This window comes from Pithys albifrons, chromosome Z (assembly GCF_047495875.1).
Source record: "Pithys albifrons albifrons isolate INPA30051 chromosome Z, PitAlb_v1, whole genome shotgun sequence".
NCBI lineage: Eukaryota > Metazoa > Chordata > Aves > Passeriformes > Thamnophilidae > Pithys > Pithys albifrons.
This window is the reverse complement of record NC_092497.1, coordinates 47,363,688-47,389,511: the sequence shown is the minus strand read 5'-3', so window position 1 is coordinate 47,389,511 and position 25,824 is coordinate 47,363,688. Positions and strand designations below refer to the sequence as shown.

Genomic DNA, 25,824 nt, shown 5'->3' with positions numbered 1-25,824 from the left:
TAGCTATTTATAAGCATAGGTCTGATCAACTGTTCTTACTACCATTTTCTGCTAAATATATAAAATGTCTGCCTTTTTTCATGGCCCGATTTCTAACTTTTTTTTTTCCTGAGTAAATCAATCTGCAGCAACCACTGTTCAATAATTTTGACTACCCTAATGTACACAATTCATCAAGAAAAGTTAAGGCACTAGGTCACTAGGTCACAGCAATCAACAGTTGATAAAAATGGCAAATCTAATCCTTAAAGAATGACTGCTAGGTAGAACTTACAGTTCTGGGAATAATGTCATGCTGAGCATGGGATATTGCTATCAAATAAACTATGGAAGAGTGTAGTTTGCATTACTGACATTACAGAGTATTTAATTTCCACCGCACTTTTTGTTGTTGTTGGATGCTGAAGACTTTTTCCTTGAGGTTGTGAGTGGTTAATAGAAGGTAGTGCTAAGATAATATAAAGGAGTTGTGGAACTTGGCTTCAGATTCTCCTATTTCACCTTTTTTAAAAAATAAGATTGCGTGTAAAATGTCTATATTGACCATCAATTCTTTTGGTTGTCTGTGACAGTAAGAACTAGACAGCATAGCTCCAGTCAGTACTGTACTCCTACTGATTAATTCTCTGATTCAGCTGAGATGGAAGGGAATTCTGCTTTACAGGTCACTTTCGAGGTGGTCTCCTTTCAAGTGTAAGAAGGTAATGAGGCTTCTGTGTACTCAGCGTTCAGGTGGATTGAGAGGCTCCATTGCATTCTTTTGGACTGACCATAAGCTTGTAGTTCTTCAGGCACAACTGACAAGCACTTCTGCATATCTGTTTAGCTGTTTACTCTAGTTAACTTTAAATGTAGACTTAGTATCTATATTCAGTGTTCAGAAAGCTTGGCTTTTATCTCACAACTGCTGATACTGCACCAACAGGTAATTATGGTGCAAAGGTTGGCTACAAATATAGTTGCTTTTAGGCAGTTTATTCAAGTGTCTCTTGTATAATTTTGTCCAGATCATGAAGTGAAAATGATTTGCCAAAGCAGGCAATCTGTCATAAGCTTTATTACAGAACTGAAGTTATTTCTGATTTGATCAACATCTTTTGAAACTGCAGTAACACAGAAAACTGCTCTGAATCTGCATCCAAACATGCGTAAAGTGCTTAAACAAGGCTTTAGACAGCAGGAGCTCTGTTACTCTTAAGCACTTGTAGACTGAGCAGTTACTGGCACATACAGCCAGGGATCAATCAATGCTGTTTGTATTCTATAAGAATTCTGTGGGGAAAAAATTAGACATCGCCTAGTGGAGAGATAATGTCATCTCTGTGTTCAAATCCTGTGGCAAAGATGTCATGATACAACATATAAATAGGGCATAATGGATAGATATGAATTTGAATTATGCCTAAATAAAAAGGAAATTAAACTACAAAACCCAAAGCCACTCAGTACCTCAGTAGTCATATTTTTTGAGGATTTTATTCTTAAAATATTTATTTTTTTATCTTCCACTATTGGAAGTTTCTCAGTTGGCACATCTGGGGTTTTAACTTTTTTGTGTTATTTTGTTTACTGAAGTGGTTAAGTTGGATATAGTAGCACTTGAGTTGCTTCCATCTCTGTTGGATTTTTGAAACTCCTGTCTTAATAGATTATGCAATTCATAAACAGCACCAACTAAACTTTTCAGCTTTATTTTATCTTTAGGTTTAGAAAGATATTAAGAAAATGTTCACAATTAGTGCTTTAAGGATGCATTTTCAAAGGCTACCAATTTAGATCTTTAGTTGTCTGTTAAACTTCTTTGCAAGCCAAGGTCACTTGGTTACTCATCTGTTGGAAAAAATTTGCATAGCAAATTGAACTTATCTATTCTACTGGGTATGCTGATTTGCAGTAATAAAACCCCTAACTAGTGACATTTTGAACTGTGATTTTAATTGCAGTCTCTACTGAGGAAGTGATTGCATTTTGAGAAAGTGCAGTCACCTTTTGGATTTCCAGTGTAGTATTTAGAATAAAAATTTTCTTCAAAAGGCATCTGTCTGCCAGTTTCAACTGCTGTGACAATGAATCTGTGCTTTGGTACTCCCCTTTGGGCTGCCTGTTTCTCTTCTTCATTCTCAGCCAAGGCAGAAACAATAACCATGACAATAGCTTTGGCTGAGAATAAGGTCAAGATTTGGAGCAAGTCTCAAACAATGAATCCAGCATAGGGTGCACAAATAAGAGTGAATGTTCTCTTCTGTCTTCTATAATAATGTCAATATTTGACAGTTTGGAATTGTGGAGATTGATCTGTTCCCTGTTAAGCAGAATTGGTAAGCTACCATTATTAGGAGTAGAACCCGAGTATATAGTTTTGATTTTTACAATTGTATTAAATTATATTTTTACTGAGTAACTCAGCATAAATGGATATATTTATGGCTTTGATTAATTAAATGTGAAATTTGTGCCAAATTAAAAAAAAAGCTTAGAAAAAGCTGATTGAAAACCATATGCTATGTTTCTTTTCCATAGTAACACTTCTGGAATTTTAGTCAGAACAGTTCAGAGAGAATTGGAGTATTAAATATTTCTCTCTCTTTACCCTCCTTTTATTTGAGGTTGAAGATTGGGGGGCAGGCAGTTCAGGAGAAAAAGTATTGCCCTTTAACAGTCTTTCAAAATCCTTAGTGCCTCACGTGTCTTCACACACATTTTTAGATGACTCTTCAATGTATGAGGGATTTTTTTTCCTAGTGAAAGCTTTAGTGGTTTGTACATTTAAAATGTTGATTTATTTTAAACAGAAACTAGTATTTGTTTATATGTTGGTTTAACCTTAGCAAACCCCTAACATTTCTTAAAACTTGCTGAATATTCCTTACGCTCTTTTCCCATAGCTTTTTTTCTTCCTTGGGAGGACTGATGACGTAAGGTGAGGTATGTGTGAGAGATTCCACTGTGTAAACCTAAGTAGGTATATTTTAGGTTTCCCCTCTCTTAAATATAGGTAAGTGACATGTTCATCTTTTCCCTTAAAGAACAGATTTTATAAGAGATTCTATAGCAGGTACACTTATTGCAAAATTTCTAGTGCTGTATCTGCATGTGAACTGCATGGATCCCATTACTTCTTAAAGACCGTGCAAATGTAGCTAAACATTTTTATACCTTTGTCATGGCTTTAATAGATTCTTTTTTATTTATGTAGTGCTTCCAATTATTTGGGTTTTTTCAGATACAATCAGAAACTTTTATTTTATTAAGCAAAATGTAAATTAATTTTCAACCTTTTTTTTCTGGAAACATTGTTATACTGAATATAATATAAGCTTTTGATATGAAACAGTGCAGTGATTTCACATGTGTCATTATTTCTGAAAAATTCCTTCATGGTCTTTTCCATGTGACATAATGTTAGTTGCTGACAAGGATTAAATAACTTAAAGAGCAGTAGCATTTGTACAGTTGTGTCCTTGGTCATATATCAGTGACGTGCTTTGGCCTTCACTGTCACATTCCTTTCCTTTTCTACTAGTCCCAAAGACCAATAAAGGAGAGATTGTGTTCCATGTACTCTAACCAGTCTTACTATTTTTATAGGTGACTCATACGTACATGCAAGCATACATCTCTCTCCTTGAATTGTGCCATACACAGTGTATTTGCAAATGCTTGTAAGTGCTTCAAATCGTTCCTTGGAGTCCTGGAAAAAAGTCTGTATGCTGTTTGCTAAACCTTAAGAATGTAGAACTAATTTTCCAGTTCTTAAGGAGTAGTTGAGTCTTTGCTCTTCTGGTTTTAGGCTGTGTGGCACAGTATTTGTGCCCAGTGGCAATGTTTGTCCAAACTCATTGTATCATCCTGGTAGAAAGCTCGTTCATATATTAGGAATTACATATTCTGAATTTACCATCTGTGCCAAAATCTTTCAAGTGTTTCACCACTTATTCTGTGTGAGGTGGCATTTAGACAAGTACGTGAAGGTAAAATGTGTCTTGAAAGAGAAAAAATTCACCTCAAAGTTGCTTTTTGCACTGTTAGATGGCCTTAATCAAAAGCAACCAGACTTTAATAGGAGCAAATCTATGGAATTTGCTGTTTTGTCAGCAGCTGCTTCTGCTACAAAAAAAAAAAAAAAAAAAAAAAAAAGAAAAAAAAAAGAAAAAAAGGCCAATGCTTTCAAATTTGGACATAAAAGTTAGGTGTGCAAAACACTATTATGACTCTTAATAACTAATGGATTTGTTAAATAGCTATAGCTCTTCCTGAAATCACTGGACAGAATTATTGTTTGACATAATATCAGTGAGTTGCTTGGTATGAAAACAACTACTTAGAGTACTTAGTTCACAGTTTTTCTGTGTTCTTTCCTGATCCACAAGACTCAGTTGTCTGGTTTTGGGCAGGAGTAACTCTGTGCCTTCTCTCCCATTATTTACATGCAGCTGAAGTACTGTTGGTGGCAAGGAGTTTTTAATCTTGCTAGTTGGCACACTTCATACCACTTTATACAGTGCAGTTTGGTCTGGTCTTGGGTATTGCTACATCTGCTGGTATGTGCTACCCAACGGTTGCTTTGCTCCAAGGTTATTCCAGGGTGATAGGAAGTTTCCTATTGTCTGCAACAGAAGTTTGGTTGCTACAAAATGTCAGGTGTTACTGTGATTCTTTTAACTTCTTTTTTGGTCAAAATATTGCGTGATATTTACTTAGTATTTAAAGATGATATTGTGCTGAACTTCAGTCTCAAAAAGTGGCAACAGTCTATCTGATTCTAATAAGATTTGTTTGTTTGTTATTTTAACCCTTAATTAGAATAGAGAAAGCTGGGAAAAAACACCTTTGAGCATTTTCTTCATATGTTTTAAAAAGAAATAAACTTGGGGAATGGGTCACTTAGATTCATTAAAGAATTTTGAGTGTTAAGAGTTCTGTTCTGAGATATCATGCCCAGACATTAATCCTGATTGACAAAAGTTTACTTATTTTGCTTTGCAACAGAAAAGTACATACTTCTAGAATTAAAAGGAAGTATCAATAGCATGACAAGAAGATACTGCCTCTGAAATATATGGGAATAATTTTTTTTTGTTCTAGAGAATATTTGTAATGGATTCCCAAACCAAAACATCTTAAGATACTTCATTGTTGCACATGCCAGAAGGCTTTTACAGTTTAGGGAAAAGCTCCCATTCTCCTCATTAATGAGAATGGAGCTCTTCAGACAAAATAAATACTTGAAGCAAATGCCAGGCTGTTTTATTGCAACAACTGATTGTTCCTGCAGGATCATGTTTCATAGTGAACTTGAGTATTGTAGTAAAGTTGCTTTATAAGTTAAAAGACTAATTTGGGAAAGGCTGTAGGAGTGAAAAACATATGTGTTGTAGGACAAGCTATGTAGCTTGATCTGATTAATCACTCACCTCTGTGTCCTTAAGTCATGACACTGTTTACCAACTAGATATGACTATGGGGATCACATTATCAAAGGATGCAGTACATACAGAAATCTTGTTGCGTGATAGTTTGGTGCAAACTGCGTTTGAAGTTCACATCTAAGCATTCTATCCTCTTCACAGACAACAACAGACCCAGCTTGTTATAATCCTTGAATATTGTAACAAGAGATATGTGGGGATGCTCATGTATTTGTGCTGCAGGAGCAGCTCGAAAGACACTTTTTCAGAAGGATCTGTTTTGAGAAAATGTCTGCCTTCCTTCTGCTTTTCAGTATGAGGAGGATGGGTTTTCTGAGTTTGTCTATCACATAGTGTTTAACTTCACATCTCTTCTCAGGATTGTTTTCTAAGATATGAGTATTCACATTGTTCTCTGCTAGATGTGATAATAGTATATTTGGGGAAGATGTTGAAAATCTGTAACTTCAGAATAAAAATTTGTAGATTTGTGTAAAATCATTTTTATTTGGGCCTGTTTAAGCTCTTAGCTGCTGTAGCTAAAAGCTTAAGTTTTAATCTTCAAAAATTTAGTAGAATTTTATTAGTGCTATTTAGGGAGCAATAAGGTTCAACCCCATGACTTTTTTTTTTACCTCCTTGTTCAATCTCACACTAAGCTTATGTTTACCAAAGGTTCATATTTAAATTATGATGCCTGATGACAGATATTTTTTGTAGCACATTTCAGCAGCTCAGATGAGTACTTTGTAATTGTGGACTAGTATGACCACAAATGTCTCTAGTGCACCTCCAGCCTTTGGCATGACAGTGGTAGTTCGCTGGAACCATACAGCTTCTTTATAGGTAAAGTTTCCTAGTCTTGCAGTTATACAAATTTTTCCTGTGTTATATTTGGAATCTGAAATAATCTGCTTGAATATCTGAATTAATGTGGATTTATTACATTTTACAATGGGAATATTTGCCTCTTGGCCATACATGGTATGAAAGATGACAGTGAAATGTGGTGCTAGCTGCTTTTTCCTCGTGGCTTTTTTTCAGTTTAAGAATTCTATTTTTTGCCCTTCCTGTGGGCTTTTTGGTTCTATTATGTCAGCCCATGCATTAAAACTGAAATGTCAAAAAACTTCGATTCACTCACACTACCATGTTACCACTTCCAGTGAACCACACAGGAATCAAATGGTTCAGGGTTTATGTGACTGTAAAAGTTTTAAACAAATTTGCCATGGTTCATCTCCAAAAACTGTATTCTATGATTAAAGAAAATTGTAAAAGCATTTCTGTACTTCTTTGAATGCATAAATAGCTCCAGTAACCTTTTGATACTTTGCCAGTGTTCTTATCAGGGGAAAGTAGTAGTGTAGTGATGCTTTTGATCTGCAGATTACTTCCAATTTTTGCAAATACTTCCACAGAAATTGGCTGTAACTCTTGTTTCCCAGAAATTAATGTCTCTTAGGCTTTTAAACTGTGAATTACCTTGAAACTAACTTGTAGTTTAACTTTTCTATCTTGGTTTCAGTTTGAGATTTTGCATAATTGTTTTTGACTAAAAGAGTTGCTAGTGCTTGCATGCAACTTTGAGAATATTAAGGTAATTGTCTTTAGAAGAAACTTACTAGAGAATAAGCTTTTCAAAAAGCGAACTGTTCTGTGATGAGCAGAGCTGAAGAAACCTACCTTCTTCTAGATTTATGCTTTTTATCTTTCTCCTCCTTCCTTCTGCAGTGCCTCCCCTGTCTTCTACCTCTTTTGCTGGCCATGCAGCAGCACATGCCATGGCTGTGTTTGGAGCTGTGTACTGATTGACTGCTACCTTTTGGAGTGGTTAAGATGTGAGTTTTAATACCTGCCTTTTCTACATTGCAGATACCGATTTGGGTGTTGTCCATGTGGTTGTTTTGGGGTGGGGTGCAATTGGGACTTGATGAAATTCGGTCTTGACTTTGTTTTGAAATTTGATTGAAGCTAATCAGCATGTTTCAAAAGCAACCAGCTGAGGGGAGTAATCAAAAATCTCTGCTAGAAGTAGTATAATGAATTCTTGATAAATTGTTCCTGGGTAGACGAATTTTAAAAGAGATTCTGTTGCACAATACTTTGCCTTTCCACATTTTTTTCTCCACTGTGTATTTTCATTTTTAACTCAGCTTAGCTTTCTATCCTCTGTATTTTGTGTGGCCTCCAGTCTGACATAGGAGTGCTCCAGTGTAGAGACCATAGCTCTGCACCACTGAACTGCAGCTGCAGCCTGAAGGCTGGCACATGAGTGCTGTACAGAGAAATGCCACAAGGACAGAAAATTTTAGAAGCACTTTTGCCTAGTGCTTGGAGCAGATAACCTTCTGAAGTCACTTCCAACCTCAGGTATCTTGTGACTCTGCAGTGCTATTCCTAGTTAGAGCAGCATGTTTACAATGGTACAAAGGATAAGCAGGTAGATCCAAATTCCAGCAACTCCCTGCTTTCATCCATCTCCATATCTCTTGTTTAGGTTGACAAGTGCAACTTTCTCTTACTAAATTTTGTGGGATAGGATTTTTTATTTTCTTTTTTTTCTTATTTTAAGGCCTTGTCAGTGTTACAGCTACTGACTCTGTAGGTTTCTGAGTCTGAGGCCTGAAAAAGGAAGTCATGATACAAGTAATGAGTAAATGTTGAGTAGTGTAGTATATCTGGTTTGAAAATATTCTTACTATCTTTTCTTTAAGATGCTTTATTTTCACCTTCAAGAATTTCAGCCATATAGAAATCTGACTTTAATAAAATACAAAATGAAATAAAATAAATTATGTATTCTAGGAACACTAATATTCTAGATTATATATAGGTTGGCAAAATGCACATTCCTGTCAGAAATTAATAAGAGTCAACCTACTTTTCTGTGTGTTTAGATCCAAAGAAAACTTCAGCTTTCTCATTCTGAAAACACAGACTGTGAAAGATAGAGGTGTAATGTGATTGTTCCATTGTCAGTAGACCTGCGTGTCTGAAAGATTAGTTTAGTTTCTGAAGCCTTGCAGTTGAACAAAGGTTTTGTCTAGTTCCTTAGACAGAACCTGCAACAGGAGAACAATTCACATTAACTGTAATTTCAAGGCCCTAAAAAGTTGATAGTTTGATTTCTTGAGCTTTTGGGAGAGAAATCACTATGTAGATAGCTTTTCCATTTGAATTGTTTTGCTCTCTAGACAACTTTGTAGTGTCATAGGTAAAGCCAGTCAACATCTTTTCTATGTTGTTTATGGTGTTTTGGATTAAATACAGTATGAAACAAAGTTCCTTTCTTCTAAGTTAGCTACATTTGGATGTCCATATCCCATTTTCCTTAGAAAATTCTCTCCAACTGTGTTTTTAATTTTTTCTGCTTTCCACTGAGCAGGTTAGCTGAAAGATAACTTTTGCATAGACAGTTACAGATATGATCAGAAGCTTCATTAAAATATAACTGCATGCAGAATATGAGAGCATATGATGCTTTTAAAATTCGGGATGAATTTCAGTTCCTCTTTTGTGTTCTGTGATGTGTTAGGGACAAGTTTTATGGAGACAAGCAGTTTGACTGGCACTGATTTGACTTCTTATCTGCATGGATTGTTTCAAGCATTGTACAAGCTGGGTCTTCAATGAAGATGTGAATTTGAACTATAATTTTTATACTGCTATTTTTATTGAGAAATATTTTTATTTTTTGTTGGGGGGATGTGTGTGAAAAATGAAGTTTAAAATTATCAAATGGATATTTTATTTGTGTGGCTGCCAACACACAGAGATTTTCTCCTCTGCCAAAGAACTTAATAACTACTGTGTTTGAAAACACCTATAGAACTATATTTGTTGCTGGGCTTTACCCTGCAACATAAAAAAAAAATCCAACAAATAATTTAGTCAGATACAAAAATAGGTTACTGGGGCAGAGGAAATGCAGCCAAGAGAGTGACATCAGTGAACTGGGAGTGCTATGCAGTGGTTTAGCTGATCTCCAGTAACAGTGCAAGACATTTTCAATTATGCACAAGGGGGGACATCCTTTTCAAGATACTGAAAGCAAAATTATAGTAGTCAGAAATATTTCCTGGAATCAAACCTAGGAGGGAAAATTGAGAGATCTTGATGGTAAGTGCTGTAAAAGTGTTTCCCATTCTGTAAATCAGTATAGTATGTTTGAGGTGTTATACTCAAGACTTTTGTTTATGATGTAATTTATATGGTTATTTCTTTTTCAGATCAAATTCCGTTACCCAGGAATATGATTGAAAACAGTATGTTTGAAGAGGAGCCTGACGTGGTTGACTTGGCAAAAGAGCCTTGTTTACATCCCCTGGAGCCTGATGAAGTGGAATATGAACCAAGGAGTTCCCGTCTCTTGGTGCGGGGCCTTGGAGAGCATGAAATGGAGGATGATGAAGAGGATTATGAGTCATCAGCAAAGTTGCTGGGGATGTCCTTCATGAACAGAAGCTCGGGTCCACAGAATAACATGTCTGTATATAGACAAAATCCAAATGGATCATGCTCAGTTACCTCTGTGAGGACCATGGTGGTTTGCACAGTTGTTTTTGTGATCGCAGTTTCATTAATAATAGTGATTTATCTTCTTCCCAAGTGTACCTTTACCAAAGAAGGCTGCCATAAAAAAAATCATACAATGGAACTCATATACCCTTTGGCAACCAATGGAAAACTATTTCCATGGGCAAAAATTAGACTTCCTTCTGATGTTGTACCACTGCATTATGATCTTGTCTTGCATCCAAACCTAACTACTTTGAAATTTGCAGGCTCTGTAAACATAGTGGTCAAAATCCTCCAGGTAACTCAGAAGATTGTACTTCATAGCTCAGGACTTAATATCACCAAGGCAACCGTTACTTCAACACAAGGCCATCAAGCAAAGCCAGTTGAATTCCTGGAATATCCATTACATGACCAGATTGCAATCATGACTCCAGAGGCTCTTCTCGTAGGACAGAATTATACTGTCAACATAGAATATTCATCTAATTTATCAGACACCTATTATGGCTTTTACAAAATTTCTTACAAGGATGAGGATTCTAAGCAAAGGTATGCCCACAAATGCAGTTTCTCTCTTCTGTCACTTCTACACTGTGCTTTGATAACAAAAGGGGTTGGGGGTTTTGTTGGACATTTTATACAACTTATGCCTATTGAGAAAAATCAGTCTTTTATCGCCTGATTAATCTACCTGAAAAATGTCTTTCATGGTTCAGTTCATTAACTTTAGGGCAACCTCTCCTACAGTGAAATGTAGTGCAGTGTAAGGGTTGTACATAGTTGTAGTGTGACTTTTGGTTTAATTTTTAGTTTCTCTCTTTGGAAATTCTTCCCAGAGTCTCGAAACAGGGTTTGGCAGAACAAAATCCCCTCATTATAGGAGGAGATCAGTTTCAAGACTGTTAAAGGAACCAGAACACACACAAGTCTGTGGGGCCCAGTGAGATTCATTGCACAGTTCTGAGGGAACGGGCAGGTGTTGGTGCCAAGCCACCCTCAGTTGTATTTGAAAAGTCATGGCGGTCAGGCAAAGTCCCAGGTGAAAAGGGTAACATCACATTTATTGGCCTCTCCTTGAAACTCTGTGGTTTTTTTCCTAGTCTGAAGTAGCTGAAGCTTTCTTTTCTTCTTGTATTTAGTGTAGTAGAAAGAGAATGTGTGATAGTTCACAGAGGAAAAATACAATCTGTGAGTAAGTTCTTGAGTTTTTGTCCCACTTCAGTCCAAATGTCCCCCTTTGTTCAGGAACAGAATGTAGTACATTTTAACATGTATGCTTTTCAGTAAATCCTTCTCAGATAACTCTTTGCTGATGTCATCAATTCCATTGCCGTGCCTGTACCGTCTAATGGCAAAATAACTCACTGTTGCTAGAAGCAAAACAAAAAATAAATTTGGCATTATTTATAATTTTATGCAGAATGGTTCCTTATTCTGTGTTTTATTTCTGTAAAATCTTGGGATGAAAATCCAGCAACTTTTAAGGGGGAAGAGAAGAGTAAGATGTTGAAAGCAGGCATGGAGTTTAATCTTATAAATTGTCAGCAGTTCCTTCTGAGGAAAGTTGTACATCCAAAAATGTTGGAGTCATGGTGCGGAATAAATAAACCCACTAAAAACTTGTGGGTGGTTTGGTAGTAGAGTAAGCAAAAAAAAAAAAAAAAGGAAAAATAGAAAAAAAGCAATGTGAACCACTTACTAGCTCCAGTTAATACAAGACTTCAATTAGTAAACTTCTTGTTGAACTCCTGTTGTTGTCTTGCAGCTGCAAAAGTCACAGATGCTCTCTATCAACAGCCATAATTTCTACAGCTAGTTAGTATAAAAACACTGGAGAAGGAACATAGACATCTGAGAAGTCTTCTTGTGATATGACTAGTTGCTGGATAGAGACAAGACATGCATGAACTTAAACAGAATCCATCTACTAGCCAGCACAGGGAACAGGCCTACAGTTAGATGAACTGTGTGAACATCTGCAGGAAATGGCAAGGCAATTAGATGAAAAAGCTTCCTTTGAAACCTGCTGAGGTTTCAAAGCTGTTGTTAGTGGGCATGCTCACTAACTTCATTTTTCAACCGCTGTTTTTTTCCCTCTTTCTGGCTGGCTTATATTTTGATGATTCTTCTTTAATTGTGTTATTCCAGATGTATTCTCCTTTGTTCAGAAAGCAAAAGTCAGCCAAGCAGATTACTTCTCAAAAAAATATATCATTGTGTTTTAAAAAAAAGTTTATAGAACATCTATTGTGGCTGGACTTACCTTGTAATCTACTATTCAAAATGCTACTCCTGTAACAAGCTCTTAAAATGTTTGGGAGAGAAATTACTGTTTTATCTTACATAAACTTAAATTTATCTTTTCCATATTTCTTATTTTGCTCTTCTCTACTTTTTCCATTAGGTGGTTTGCAGCAACTCAGTTTGAACCTCTGGCAGCAAGGTCTGCTTTTCCGTGCTTTGATGAACCTGCTTTTAAAGCTACTTTTTTAGTCAAGATCAAAAGAGATGAGAAACTTTCCACTCTGTCAAATATGCCAAAGGTACATGCTTTTGTAGAGGAATTCTAATAAAGCTGCTGCTTAGGTAATCTGTTTAACTGCTTTTGATACTGTTTCTTATTGCATTAATGTCCAGGGGATTGACTAATAACGCCAAGGCCATGAGTTTAGTCCCCTGTGTGGGCTATTCACTTGAGAGTTAGACTCAGTGGTCCTTGTGGGTCCCTTCCAAGTCAGAATATTCTGTGATTTTGTGACTTAGCTATATGACTTAGAAACAATTGTTTTATTACATTCTCAAAGGCTTGAACTTGGTAGAGAAAACAACTGTTCATTGCAATGCGCAGTGTAGGATGTTCCTGTCAGACAACTGAATGGCTGAGGGATTCCTGTTGAAGTAAATGAACCATTATTTTGCAGGAGTTCTGTTATTGGTGGCATTGGTCTTAACTGCCCTTAAGATTTGTTTTCAAGTTTTCTGTTGATACGGCATATGTGCAGAGTACTGGACTATCCTTATCAGTAGTTTGTGTAACTAGCACCAGTCTGTGTGAAAAGTGTGCCTCATCTTGAAGGTTGTGCTTCTGTGCCTGAATGAGGGGAAGTCAGGTATGAATACAGACAGAGTCAACTCCAGAATGTGACTGAGGGATCCGAAATTCCTTCAACTAGACCTTTTCAGGCAAAATCTTGTAAGAGCATATCTGAATTTTATGATGATGTTATATGCCATTAAGCCTTTGGACAAGCCTTCACAGAAGCCTAATTTATTTAGACAGACCAGCAAGACTAATATTACCTAATCTGTGTGAACTAGGTCCTCTCTCATCAAAACATTACCACCATTTATCATCCAACAGAACCTCAATACTGACATTGACCTAACCCCTAATGAGAAGAATTACACCCCTGATGTTCATGGGACATGCATGTGCGCTGTGCAGCGTTTGTTCCAGAAAGCTGGCTAAAGCTCAGGTGCTGATGCAGCTACCTTGTTTTTTAAAACCCAGCTAGTAATAGCAACTTTGTGAAATAATATCTTTTTCACAGTGTACAAACATTTATGTTCCTGGATTTGTGATGATTCTTAATAATTAACAGAGTTGCAGCTCTTTAGTTTCCATCCAGGGCTAAGAGCTCTTTATTTGCTATCTTTTTGTCCACTGAAAGAAGGGACAGACTCTGGTGGATCACTCTTCTATGTGACAAGAAAGAGTGCTCGCTCACTCTCCTCTGCTAGGAGCTGGACAAGCAGCTAAGGCACCTTTCAACAGCTCCTGTAGTTCTTCAAGTGTGGAAAGCAAATGGTGGTTACCATTGCTGCATGTGTGAAGCGGATGTTGCTGAGATAATTCCTCATTCCTACATGAGCAAGAGATACCCAAATCAGACCTTGTCACCAGCACATAGCATTGCTAGAAAGGCAATATATATAGTGGCTGACACACTAAGGCTACAAATAAACTGTGTTTTGCGCTTATGGTGATGTTACCTTATGTGGTTTTGTTGGGTTGGTTCATTGTTTCTCTTTTTTTTTAAATGAGGATAACTGATTTTTTGAACCAGTTAATCTGCAGCCACAGTAGATTTTCTTAAACGGGTTGTCACCTCCTTATGACACCAAAACTGCAATAAAGGCATAAATGTATGAAATTCACTGGAGGATTTCAAAATGGCGTTCTATTCGTATGCAGTGGTCAGATTAGATGATGATATTGATTATATCTTCAGGCTTAAAAATCAATTTTTCTTTAAGGCAGACAGTTAAATTTTCAGTAGCAGTTAAATATTACGTAATTGTTTGGTTTCAAATGATCTTGTCTAAAACTAAGGTTATTGTCACTGCTTTTTACAGATTTTTTTGTTTCTGTAAACAATTTATGCAGTTTCAGAAATCATGAACTGCCATCTCTGTCTCCAGACCTTTACTATTCTGCTCCAGTGCTTTTAAAAATTTTACTTTACTCATTTTCTGTTTTATGTTTGTGAAAGAATTTATAGAAAAGTACTCTAAGGCATATAGCATGCTTTTCTAGGACTAATATTACTGAAAACCTGTGTGCTAGAAGTAATTTAAGATATACTATGTAACAGTACTTCAGAAATGTGTGTTTAAGCTGGGCATGTTTTTGCTTTCGACTAATTGGAATCTTAGGTTTTTCCTCAGTTTTTATAAATGCAATTTCTTCTGATTTTTAAGAATGAGTGTGAGGGGTATTTTGTTCTGTTTTAAAATAATGAGTATGTCTGGTTAGCTAGTTAAAAATACGTAACTCATGCAATACAAATATTTTTTTTAGGTTATGCTGAGCTGTGTCTCTGATCTAGCCTAAAGCTCCAGTGAATTAATGCTAGTCTTGATGTTGTCTTTGGATTACATTGGGACTTAAAGTGTGAATTAAATTAGATTATTGTTTCTCCAACAGTGTAGTTGTTTGGTAATACTTCATAATAAAGCATGGCAAATAATTTTTTTTGGTTATGTAGGCTTAAATGTTTCATGTGGTCTTAAGTTTGTTACAATGTTGTAAATATCACCTATCCCACTGAAATATAACCAAAATAAAAAGATATTATGTAAGTTTGCCTGTAATTTGTTCCTAGCATGAATTATTTGACATTAATTCTTACTGTTCTTTAGTCTGCATTAATAATATTTCATTTCACCTGCAGAAAGCCACTACACCTGTGACAAGTGGAATTGTTCAAGATGAGTTTTTTGTGAGTTTGAAGATGAGCACCTATCTGGTTGCTTTTGTTGTTGCAGACCTGAAAAACATCTCTAGGGATACTAATGGGAGTCTGGTATGTGGGGGTTTTTTTCACTTTTTCTGCTTCACCCACCCTACAAGCCTACCAAAACAAACCAAAAAGATCCCCAAACAAACAAAAAAACTCTTTCTCTTTTAAATTTATGTATTTTCTTTGTTTTATTGTACTCATCATAGGTAGGGAACAAAAGCCATATACTGTAAGTTGAACTGAGTTCAGGGCTTTTGTGAGACTGTGAATATTTTTACAGCAAGGAGTTCAGCATCAGGTTTTGTTAACAGGGGAAATTTACAAAATGTAGAATTTTTAAGAGCTTTCAGAGCTGGAAGCGTAAAACTTAGTTTCACTGCCTCATCTGTGAGCAGTAATGTCATGCAAACCAAGAGTTGTTTCTGAGGATGTAAAGAAACATTACAGTTTACAGGTACACCTACATGTAAGTTTTAAGGAGTGCCATAAATATTTTCTCTACCTGCAAAGATAACCTAACTACAAAAACCTACACTCTGCAGTAAAGCAAATTGAGGCTGACTTTAAATCTGCATGTAGTTGCTTAAATGCAATTACTTCATTGTGGAGTTTTTGTTTTTCCAAAGCTTCCAAAAATCAAACAGTTGGTCCTGTTTGATCTTTGTGCTATGGCCTGTTTCTGCAATGTGTGCAATTAGAGTAATGAAAGAAAAAACATGGTAATATTAGGAGATAGTTCTTAATCTTATTTTAGACAGTGCAGAAGTTTCATGTAAGCAATAACTTTCATGACTCGCTAGCAGGAACTTTCCCTCCGTGGTGAAATATCAGAAGTGTCATTACGTACCTAGAAAGAGCTAGAGGTAATAGTGCTGTTAGCACTGAGGAAGAAGAAGCCCTTTCTTTAATCCTAGATACACAAGTAAAGATACTGGGCAATAGGCTTTGATTCTCATTTACACATGTATTTCTAAATGCAGCTGAATGGAACAGACTTTTTAATTTTTTTCCCCTTGTGGCTGCTATCCAGGTCTGTATTTGAACTGTATTCTAGTGAAACCATATAACCAGTTCTATGAGGCAGAAAACTTCTTAGCTTTTTAAGAATACTTCTTACTTTTTAAAAAAGTTTTTTTTGTTATTATTTGTACTTATTAATATTTTTAACTTACTAAGAGTACTTGCCAGCTTGAAGGGAGAATAACAATGAATATACCAAGTAAGGCCAGAATCTAGCTACTGGATTTTTCTGTTGCCAGCACTGTCTAGTAGGCCAAGACAGTAAGTAAAAAGGAAGCATATAATGACATTTCCCATGAAATACATACTAAAAATGCTTCCAGCAATTTGTGACTAGGAAATTCAAAGAATTTGAGCTAACCATTTAACACAGAATAAGTTGATTGTCATGAACACTCTAAAATAGCTTGAAATGAAGTTGTTTTTCTCAACTCCAGAAGATCCTGTGGATCTCTTATATTTTGCATTTGAGCTTAAAATATGCAGCTAATAAAACTTCTGTACTCCAAGAACACTAGGCTAGATTCTTAATTATATGTCTGTTATTCAAACTCAAAAATCAAAAGGTCATGTTATCCATCTATTCAAAATGTTGTTTGTTTACTAATTTGTAGCATAGTAAGAGGAACTTTTTTTTTGAAACTGGAAAATTCATCTCCACATATTTTTACATTTGTGTATGAAAGGGCAACCTAAACCTCAATCTAACTGTAACCTAATCAATTGGGGTTTTTATATAGACAATTCAACAAGAATAGAGGAAGACAATAACCTCTCAGCTTTTACGAATGCTTCTCACCTCATCTCTAATGTAGCCCTACCTTAGAAAGGGAAATGAATGAGCTTTTATGCCAATTATTATTTCCTGAGACAGTTTCTTGGAGGATAGCCCTCTGGACTCTGAATCCCAAGGACCTGAGTTTGAGTCTCAGTGGGGACCATCCTCTGGCAGTTCAATGTCTCCCTGCCATCCCATCCCATCAGGTCTCAGATGCTGAGCAGGGTCAGCCCCGGTTAGTACCGGGTGCTGTGACAGTCCCGAGGACTTCCCTGTCACTGTCCAAGCTCACTTGGCCGTGGCAGATGAACCTCAGGAGTTAAACAGTGGAGCCAGTTCTGCGCACGCTGTACCTCACCTAAAAAATCCACTGTGCAGGCTGGAAGGGCACACCCACGTGGGAAGAGCCCTTCCCAAATCTTTGTTCGCGAAGTCTGGCCATACAGTTCAATACACTGGTGTTATCATACTGATAGTGATACCGAAAAGTGGCAGAAACAAACTTCCTAACATCAGTTTGTAGGTGTTAAAAAGGGCATTCTTTATTCAGCTTGGGGGACGTTTGGAGGAGAGCTCCTCTAATTGAATGTGCCAAATGACAGACAGGGAATTTTATTACACGTACTGTTTTCATATTCATTGGATACTCTCACTTAATTCATATCAATAGTTTGCTTTACATAGCCACACTCTTATTGGAAAGTTCTTTTTTCATCCTTCTGGATTTTCTTTGTCATCTTGGCCTCAGTTCTTGAGCTGGCACAGCATCATAGTTCCTCACCACCAAAAACTGTAATGTTTGTTCTTTATCTTACCTGGGTGCACAGAGCTTAGTTTACATCTTGTTCGTTTGAGTTACTTCCCTTATCTAATTCTCTAGGACTTCACTAAGATTATATTGTTCCTTATTTGGGCATTCCAGGATGCTGGGAGTGAAGTTCTATTTCTCCTATCAATAGCCTAAACTTGCAGAACTGAGGTGTGCAGGGAGGGTCATTTGAAAACTCATGAGGAAATAAAAAATTGGTGTCACATAGACCTTTCTTGAACTTGTTCATGAAAGTTGTTAGCCTTGAATTGTTCTTGCATACACATTGGTGATTCAGATACTGTGTCTGTATTTTGACTAGTTAATAAGCTCTAGAAAGAAAAATTAGTTTTTCATTGACAACTTCATACATTGTGTTTGTAATTTATGTGTGTACTCCCAAAACTGTTCTGCCTGTTCCAGGTACTCCTGACAGCTCCTCTTTCAATTCTAAATCTTTTGTAGCTGTTTCAGAATCTTTTCTCACCTCTGTTTGGGCTAGGTATCTGTCTATGCCATACCACAGCATCTGGACCAAGCTGCGTATGCCTTAGACACAACAGTGAAACTTCTGGAATTTTATCAAAAGTACTTTTTAATGGAGTACCCTCTTGAAAAATTAGGTAAGTTCTATTCAACTTTATTTTAAACATAAGAAACAGCTCTGACCTGAAAAATGCATGGAAATTTTCATTGAAAAAGAAGTGTTACAGTTGCTAAATTATTAAAATAATTTTTAAAAGTCATTACATGTTTGACTGAATATAACTGTTAGGTGAGTCCCAAGTTGGAAAGTGTTTGTGAGCTTATATTTATACTTGCACATAAATAACATCAAAGAAATAATTCTGTATGAATTTAATTTGGATAGTGATTCTCAGTCTGTGAACCATGTTTGAAAGTGCACGATATGCAGCCTGACGTCTTCGCATGTAGTAGTTTGACTGGAAAGATAGTGAAATGCCACCTTCTAAGACACGGCTTTCAGTAGGGGTCACCCCATTTCCTTGTTACTTTTGTTCACACAGGATCTCTGTAGTGCTTTAAGTTGTTTGTGTCAGAGTACTGCTAGAGAAACATGGTTATAAATCTGTGGGCTTGCTTGAGATGTGAATGTATATTCACACCATGGGTTTTATATAATGAGGTTTTTAGTGAATATGTAATATAATAGGTAAGCTTGAAAAGATAGGATTGCTTTAAGTAGCAATTTTCAAAAGCTTCTTTCAAATATTTTCCAGATCTGGTTGCAATTCCTGATTTTCAGTCTGGTGCAATGGAAAACTGGGGCTTGATCACCTTCCGAGAAGCAACATTGTTGTTTGACAATAATACTTCTTCAGCAAGAGATAAAAAGTTAATAACTGCAGTGATAGCACATGAGCTTGCCCATCAGGTACTAGACTGGGGATGCTATTGTTTTCTCCTTTTCTGTTTGTTTTTTAAGTCCAATTCTGACCTTAAATTCACCCCTCCCCTCAGGGTGACTGAGGTGTGCACTGTGTCTGTTCAGAAGACCTGCAGGTATGTTTTCTACAGAACAGCAGGGCAGTGCACCATCGTGATGTGTTTGGGAGTTGTTCCTGCAGTAACATTACTGTGGTTTTGATTGAACTTGATTTCACCACAAGATAAGGCAGAGGATGGTTAAGAATTAAGAAAATAATTATGGTTTTGGTCTTTCACAGTGGTTTGGCAATCTAGTAACTATGGAATGGTGGAATGATCTCTGGCTGAGTGAAGGATTTGCCACTTTCATGGAATACTTTGCCATGGAGGAGATTTTTCCAGAATTACATTCAGTAAGTACTTTCTGTAACTACCCATACCTTCACTGCTATTTATTTTTAATGCTACCTGTAGGGGATTGATACTTACAAACTTATATTCATTTTGAGCACCCTGGGGATCATACTACCTTTCTGCTGTGGCACTTTCATTATATTGGATGTGGCTTTGAGAAGGGCACATTGTGGAGTTTTTAGTATTTTTTGTTTTATTTTGGTAGTAGTATACATGCAGCCTACTGTTTTGGGTAGGTTAAAGCATTCTGTGCAAACTAGCAGGTGTTAAAAGATGTAGGTGTCTATATATCACATTATAGCTTAAAAATTTCAATAACCTAGTTCAGACCTGTTTTTGACTAAGTTTGTCTACCTCTGCTTTTCCTAACTGACTTAGGAAGCTTTAGATTATTAAATGTTCCTGGAGTAACTCCTCTGTTTCTATCATTGTGGTACTTGCTTGTGTCTGAATTAGCTTGGGTTTCATAAATCAGCGGACCTGGCATAAAAGTATGAAATGGTCTCCTACAGAAGATTCTGATAGCATTGAATTACACTTAATAGTACAAAGCAGGCACTTCTGCTTTACATATTTGGCTAAAGGATAGAACCTTTTTGATGTAATAATGTAGTAATTATGTAAAAACTCTGAATTCACATAGTAAGTGACATATATTTTCAGACTCTGGAAAACATGACGGATTCAAATTTGACCTTTCTTCTCCAGGGAAGTGATACCACCTACTGCTGTAAAACATTACTGCCACTGAGAATGACAGGCAGAGAAGAAAAGATTAGTGGAACTAAATAGAGGGTGTAGTGGAGAGACTAATTTTGCATTCTGGCTAGGAGTATCTCCTAGGAAAGTACATACCTGAGTCCTGAAATCAACTTTTAGGAGTGTTTATGTGATTTGCATTAGTCATGGGATTAAACACCTGATGTGTACTGACTGTTTCCTGCTTGATGGATTGTGTTCTTCTCAGCATTCTGAATAAGTGTGAGTTTTGAGTTCTTAAATCGCTCTGTTAGTATTAAGAAACTTGGGTTGGTAACTTGATTCAGTAGAATTCTTTCTCAGCACTGGGTGTTTCAAAAGTTTATAATTTGGCCTAGGTTTGTTCTTCAGTTTCATTGTTATTGAAACTATGTTTATATAGCCATTCTGCTTCTTGGGTGCATATGTGCCCAGGGCAGGACACAAAGCTAGTATCCTGTTTTAATAAGGACACATCTAACACCTGTGTACTTCATTCTGAAAGGTGTCTGACAAGTGCCTTCATCAATATCTCGTTTCACCACTTGATGGTGCCAAAATGTATTTTGGTAAAAAAAAAATTACCCAGAGCTTCTTCATTCTAGAAGAATAGCTTTAAAATTTTAAACTTTAACAGCTATCTCTATTGTATTTCACAAGGGTTTTAAATTCTCTAATATTTTTTTGTTGTTGTAAGTTTCTTCATAGAGAATTGTCTTCTTGTCTTGATGAAAGGAAATGGACAAATATCCATACAATCAGCTTCTTTGCTGTGTTTGTGGTTTTCTTGTTCTAGTATCAAAGTAAAAATAAAATATCTTAGTTCTAGAAGAAAAGAAATAAGAGACCTTGATACTTAGTAGATAAGGTGCTGTTTGCATCCTCACAGCCATCACTATAGTAAGTAATTTCCCTGGAGTTTGTGCTTAAAGCGTATGTCTCATTTTAAAAGAAACTTGAGATGTCTGTCTGGACTAGGAAGGAAGCCTCTTCCCAAAAATCACCATAAAAGGATAACTGTTCTTTACTATAAATATATATATACATAAGCAAAACAAGAACAGGATGAACAGCAACACCCTAATCAAAACTTTCAAACAAATCAAGTCCTGTCTCTGCCCCTTCAGTGCAGTTCTATTTACAGATGGCAGGAGGCGATGCTGCACCTCAGGAGGCAGCGGCCACGATGAGTCACTCCCAGGCTCCAGTGAGGCAAAGACAGGGCACAGGGATAGGTGCTCGCTCTGAAACTCCCGTGGGAATGGCGTCCCCATGGACAGGCTAAAAGGTTTCCCATGAGCAGTGCAAAGACCGTCTCCTACCCTCCCTTGTCCCAAAAAGCATTGCAGGGCTGGGGTGGGAGAAGGGGGCAGCAATTCCTCTGCAGAGGGTGTTGACCCCTCAAAGAGTCTGCAGTGAATCCAAGAAGCGGTGACTTCCCTCCAAAGAATGGCACAGGGCACAGAGTCAGGGGACAAGCCAGAAAAGGGACTCCCTCCCAATGTTTCCACCAGCCCAGCAAATGATGGCCAGCACTCACACAGACCAAGGAGAGAAGTGTGGCCAGCACCAGGAAAAAACTCTCCCCTCCCACCTCTCTCAGTCCTTCCCCAGCCCTGATGCTGGAATGCAAAGCTATCTGTCATCCCTTTGTTTTAGGCTTTTAGATAGCTGTTTCTGAGAGCAGATAGTGAGGGACTGGGCTTCAGCAAGCCATCTGTCCTGGCTCTTCAATTCCCAAACCGCTGTGTTGGTAAGGGAGAGAAAAAACTCCATGAAAGATTTTGAAACTATAACAGCATACTAAACTTATGCTTTTGTATTCTGTGTCATGTAAGTGAAGTGAAAACATAGGGGAGCCCAATCTGAAATTCAACACTCACTTATTTAGAAGGTACAGGGGTTTTTGTCTAATGCCAATGACATGTTAAGCTGACACCGGAGCTTAAGAGTTTGGATAATGATGCAAACTGAAAAGCAAAATTGCACTCCTAAAATATGGGAGGAGAAGAGCAGATATTATAAATGCTACCCTGATAATTCTTTTGCTGCTGGGAGAGCAATGGAGAGCCAACTTTTACTTTTCTGCTTTCCAGCTCCCTAAACACTTAGAAATGTTTCTCTTCTAGGATGAAGATTTCCATAATTTAATTTTCAAGGCTATGATGAAGGATTCACTGAATTCCTCACATCCAGTCTCTTCTGCTGTTCAATCTTCAGAGCAAATAGAAGAAATGTTTGATACACTTTCTTACATCAAGGTAACTATAAAAATATTTGGAAATATTTGGTAAGTGATTTATTAGCTATTGAAAACATGAATGTGGAATCATGAGTAAGCAAGCATGTATTGGCAAATGTTTGGAGGTTCTTCCCTGTAATATTTCTGAGCATCTACATAGCTTTTAATTAGGATAATATTCCATATGTGCATTTGTGTTCTTACTTAAGGTCTTGATGAATGCTTCAGCACAAAGTGTAGTACTCATGAAGATATAACAGAGGACCCAGTATGTGAAGCAACTTATCTAGTTAAAGATGTATTCCTTTACTGATAGCAGACTGTAACAAGTGCTTAAGAAAAGAGTAATGAGAAAACAGTTGTTGAAGTAGTCACTCCTTCTTGTACTCTGACTGCTTTAAAAAAAACCCGTTATTTTAGAGGCTTCCTGAACTGGGGGCTTGCCTCTAAAGTATAACATTATTTTACTGTATATCCTGGTTGTCTGAAACTCGATTATTTCTAATGTCTAGTGAGGCTCGTGTGTGAGGTTTATGGTACTAAAGCTTCACAGTGCCTCACTTAAAAATGCATGAGAGAAGGAATATCTGTATTTTCAAAACTTTTTTCACATTGTCTCAGGTTTTAGGTCTGTGTCCCCTGATTTCGGTAGGGTTGGAGGAAAGCATTTTATATGTTTTGGATTAACTGGCATGTTTTTCTATCATTCTCTTGTACTTCCCTCTCATTAGAAACCATGGGAACAGCTCATGTTTGCTAGAAAATAGTCAAATACTACCTTTCTCTGCTTGGTGGAATGCAGTTCCCATGGTAGCCTTGGTTTGTCTTCTCTGATTTCTTTTTGCAAGTCTTAACTGATCAACACATGTTATCTGGCATGCTTGAGTAGTCTGAGACGCCAAACAGACCTACAATAGTGGTGTGTTTCCGTTTATTTTGGAGTCTATTTTCTGAACTATAAGAATAGAGATGTGTGATTTTCAGTTTACCTGGTTGCCCAATTGGAACTTCTCAATGTAATTATAATGGAAATGTTCCGTAAGTGATTGGATTGGAGTTCTAGTCAATTAGTATAATATTATATTTGGAGAATTATTTTATTATTTATTGCTACTACTAAGTATATGCACATTCTAAATAGAATTGTACCATCTGACACCTTTAAGAACTAACCAAGAGGTTTTGCCTTTGCATTGTAAGAAATTATGTTTTCATGTCTGCTTTCTGTGTTTTAGAGGATTTCATTGCATAACTTTTCATTCATGCATGCAGTCTTTGTATTCCCCTACTCTTGGCCTATAGATTAGCTGGAGCTCTTCCCAATTTGAGTAAGAAGACACTTACAGCATAGTCCCTCAGCTAAAGGTGGTGTGTTATGGAATTGTGCAACTTAATTTGTTTTACTGTACTGTCAACTGACACAGATTGGTGGTGGCCTCTACATTGTATTGTCTGGAATAGGAGTTACTGTACAGTATTGTTTTTAGCCTGGCAGTTCTGCAGACTGTCAGTAAACCTAGCAGCCATGGGTGGGACAAAGCCCACCTGCAACAACAGGGTGTTTGAAAGGCTCTGACATTAAGGAAAACAAAGTAACAGAGCTGTAAGTATAGTTGTGTGAAGGAGAGGAAATGATGACCATATTATTAAAAACTGCAGTAAGGGCTATTCCTGCAGTTTGGTGATAATGAGTAATCAGGCAGCCTTCAGTTTCAGGTAAGACATTAGTGAGATTCCAAAACTTGAATTTGGAACAAGTATGAGAACAATACATGATCTCTTTAAAGTCGTCTTCTTGATTTCTTGATCCTTTCTCACAAACAGTACCAAAAATAACAAGTGCACCTTTAAACTATTCATGATGTATGGCTTCTTGTCTGCATTCAGTTGTACTGTATGCAGGTCCTCAGGCAGTTTATTAGTGGTGGGGACATAGAAGCATTCATGGCTGTTTTGATACTGAAACTACTCAGCTACTAGTTTTTTTTGGTTTTTTTAACAAAACATTGTCTGTGTTTAACACTGTCAAAATGCACTTGTCCTGCTGCAGTCAATTCCAGCCTACCAAGTCTATCTCATCTTTTTCCTGTATTTTTAGGTTTTTGATGTAACTGCAAATCATATCAGTGTTAAACCACTGTCTCACAAGTGCAGTTCTGTACCATATAGATGAGTATTGGTAATGAAAAATGGCAGCCAGCAGAGACTTATCAGTACGAAGGCAATGTTTTTCACATAATGTTAATTTGAAAAAAATGTCATATTCTACTAGCCTGTTTTATAACTGTAATTTAAGCCTTTTTTATTTTTCCAAAGCAGTTGGGAAAAATTTTCAAACTGTATTAGCCTTTTTGTAGCTATATTTGGAGTTTATGAAGTATTAAAAAAATAGCAAAATAAAAATAGAAAAGAATAGAACAGAGTGTTAGGTAAATAATCAAAGGTGTTGTTTGGAATAAAATCTGACAGCTTCTGAGTTATTCTTCTACTGTGACATAGCTATAATATGCATATGCTTTAAGATGGTTTTATAACTTTAATTTGCCAATTTACTTTCTTTTTTTTTCTCCCTTAAGGGGGCTTCACTTCTTTTGATGCTGAAACATTATCTCACTAAGGATGTTTTCCAAGCTGGCATTGAGGTATACCTGCATAATCACAATTATGGAACTGCCCAGAGTGATGACTTGTGGGACAGCATGAACCAGGTATCTGTCTTTGACATACTGTTCTTTTAATTTTTTTTAAATTTCTTTAAGAGTGTCATAATTTTTTCTTTATTTCCTTGTTTATGAAAGAAATAGGATGATAGAGTGCAGGTAAATAGTCTGAAGTTTTTGCTTATCCTGTTACAAAGTTCTGTCATAGAGATCTGGAGATTCCTGCAGCTGCTAGGACAACATGTCCCAAAAAATATTTTGAGTGGGTTTGTACTACTATGCATATCCACATGTGTGGACAATCAACATGGACATATCCTCTCTAGAGTTACATTGGCAGTGTGTTAAGACCAGAATGAAAGCAATCAAATGCAGGACAAAATTCATTTTCAGGGAATAGTGAACCCAGCCTCTGTAGAGGGCTTGGGTAACACTCTACTAGTAAAACTTTGTTTCAGTGATAGCTTCTGTTTTAACAAGTGGTGATTGAATTTTAGGAAAAGAGATTGTAGGGGACAGTTTAGTTCAGCAGCTCTCAAATTATAAGGTAGGCATAAGGCTGTGTCTGATTTTGAAGTGGGTGTGGAGGGATCAAGAAGG

The 25,824-nt window shown here is 36.8% G+C and overlaps 1 protein-coding gene across 3 annotated transcripts in view; it reads left to right on the top strand.

Annotated features, from left to right (window-relative positions):
- LNPEP (leucyl and cystinyl aminopeptidase) overlaps positions 1–25,824 on the top strand; it is a 64,998-nt gene that overhangs the window by 18,793 nt on the left and 20,381 nt on the right. Inside the window, exons 2-10 of one of the 3 annotated variants that reach the window (XM_071580295.1) lie at positions 7,143–7,249; positions 9,641–10,481; positions 12,337–12,475; positions 15,107–15,238; positions 18,284–18,404; positions 19,023–19,177; positions 19,470–19,583; positions 22,452–22,583; positions 25,141–25,272. In XM_071580295.1, coding sequence (XP_071436396.1) covers positions 7,143–7,249; positions 9,641–10,481; positions 12,337–12,475; positions 15,107–15,238; positions 18,284–18,404; positions 19,023–19,177; positions 19,470–19,583; positions 22,452–22,583; positions 25,141–25,272 — 1,873 coding nt within the window. Of the gene's footprint in view, positions 1–7,142; positions 7,250–7,722; positions 7,782–9,640; positions 10,482–12,336; positions 12,476–15,106; positions 15,239–18,283; positions 18,405–19,022; positions 19,178–19,469; positions 19,584–22,451; positions 22,584–25,140; positions 25,273–25,824 lie in introns of those variants that run through there. The other 2 variants (XM_071580297.1, XM_071580296.1) reach the window with 2 other exon arrangements.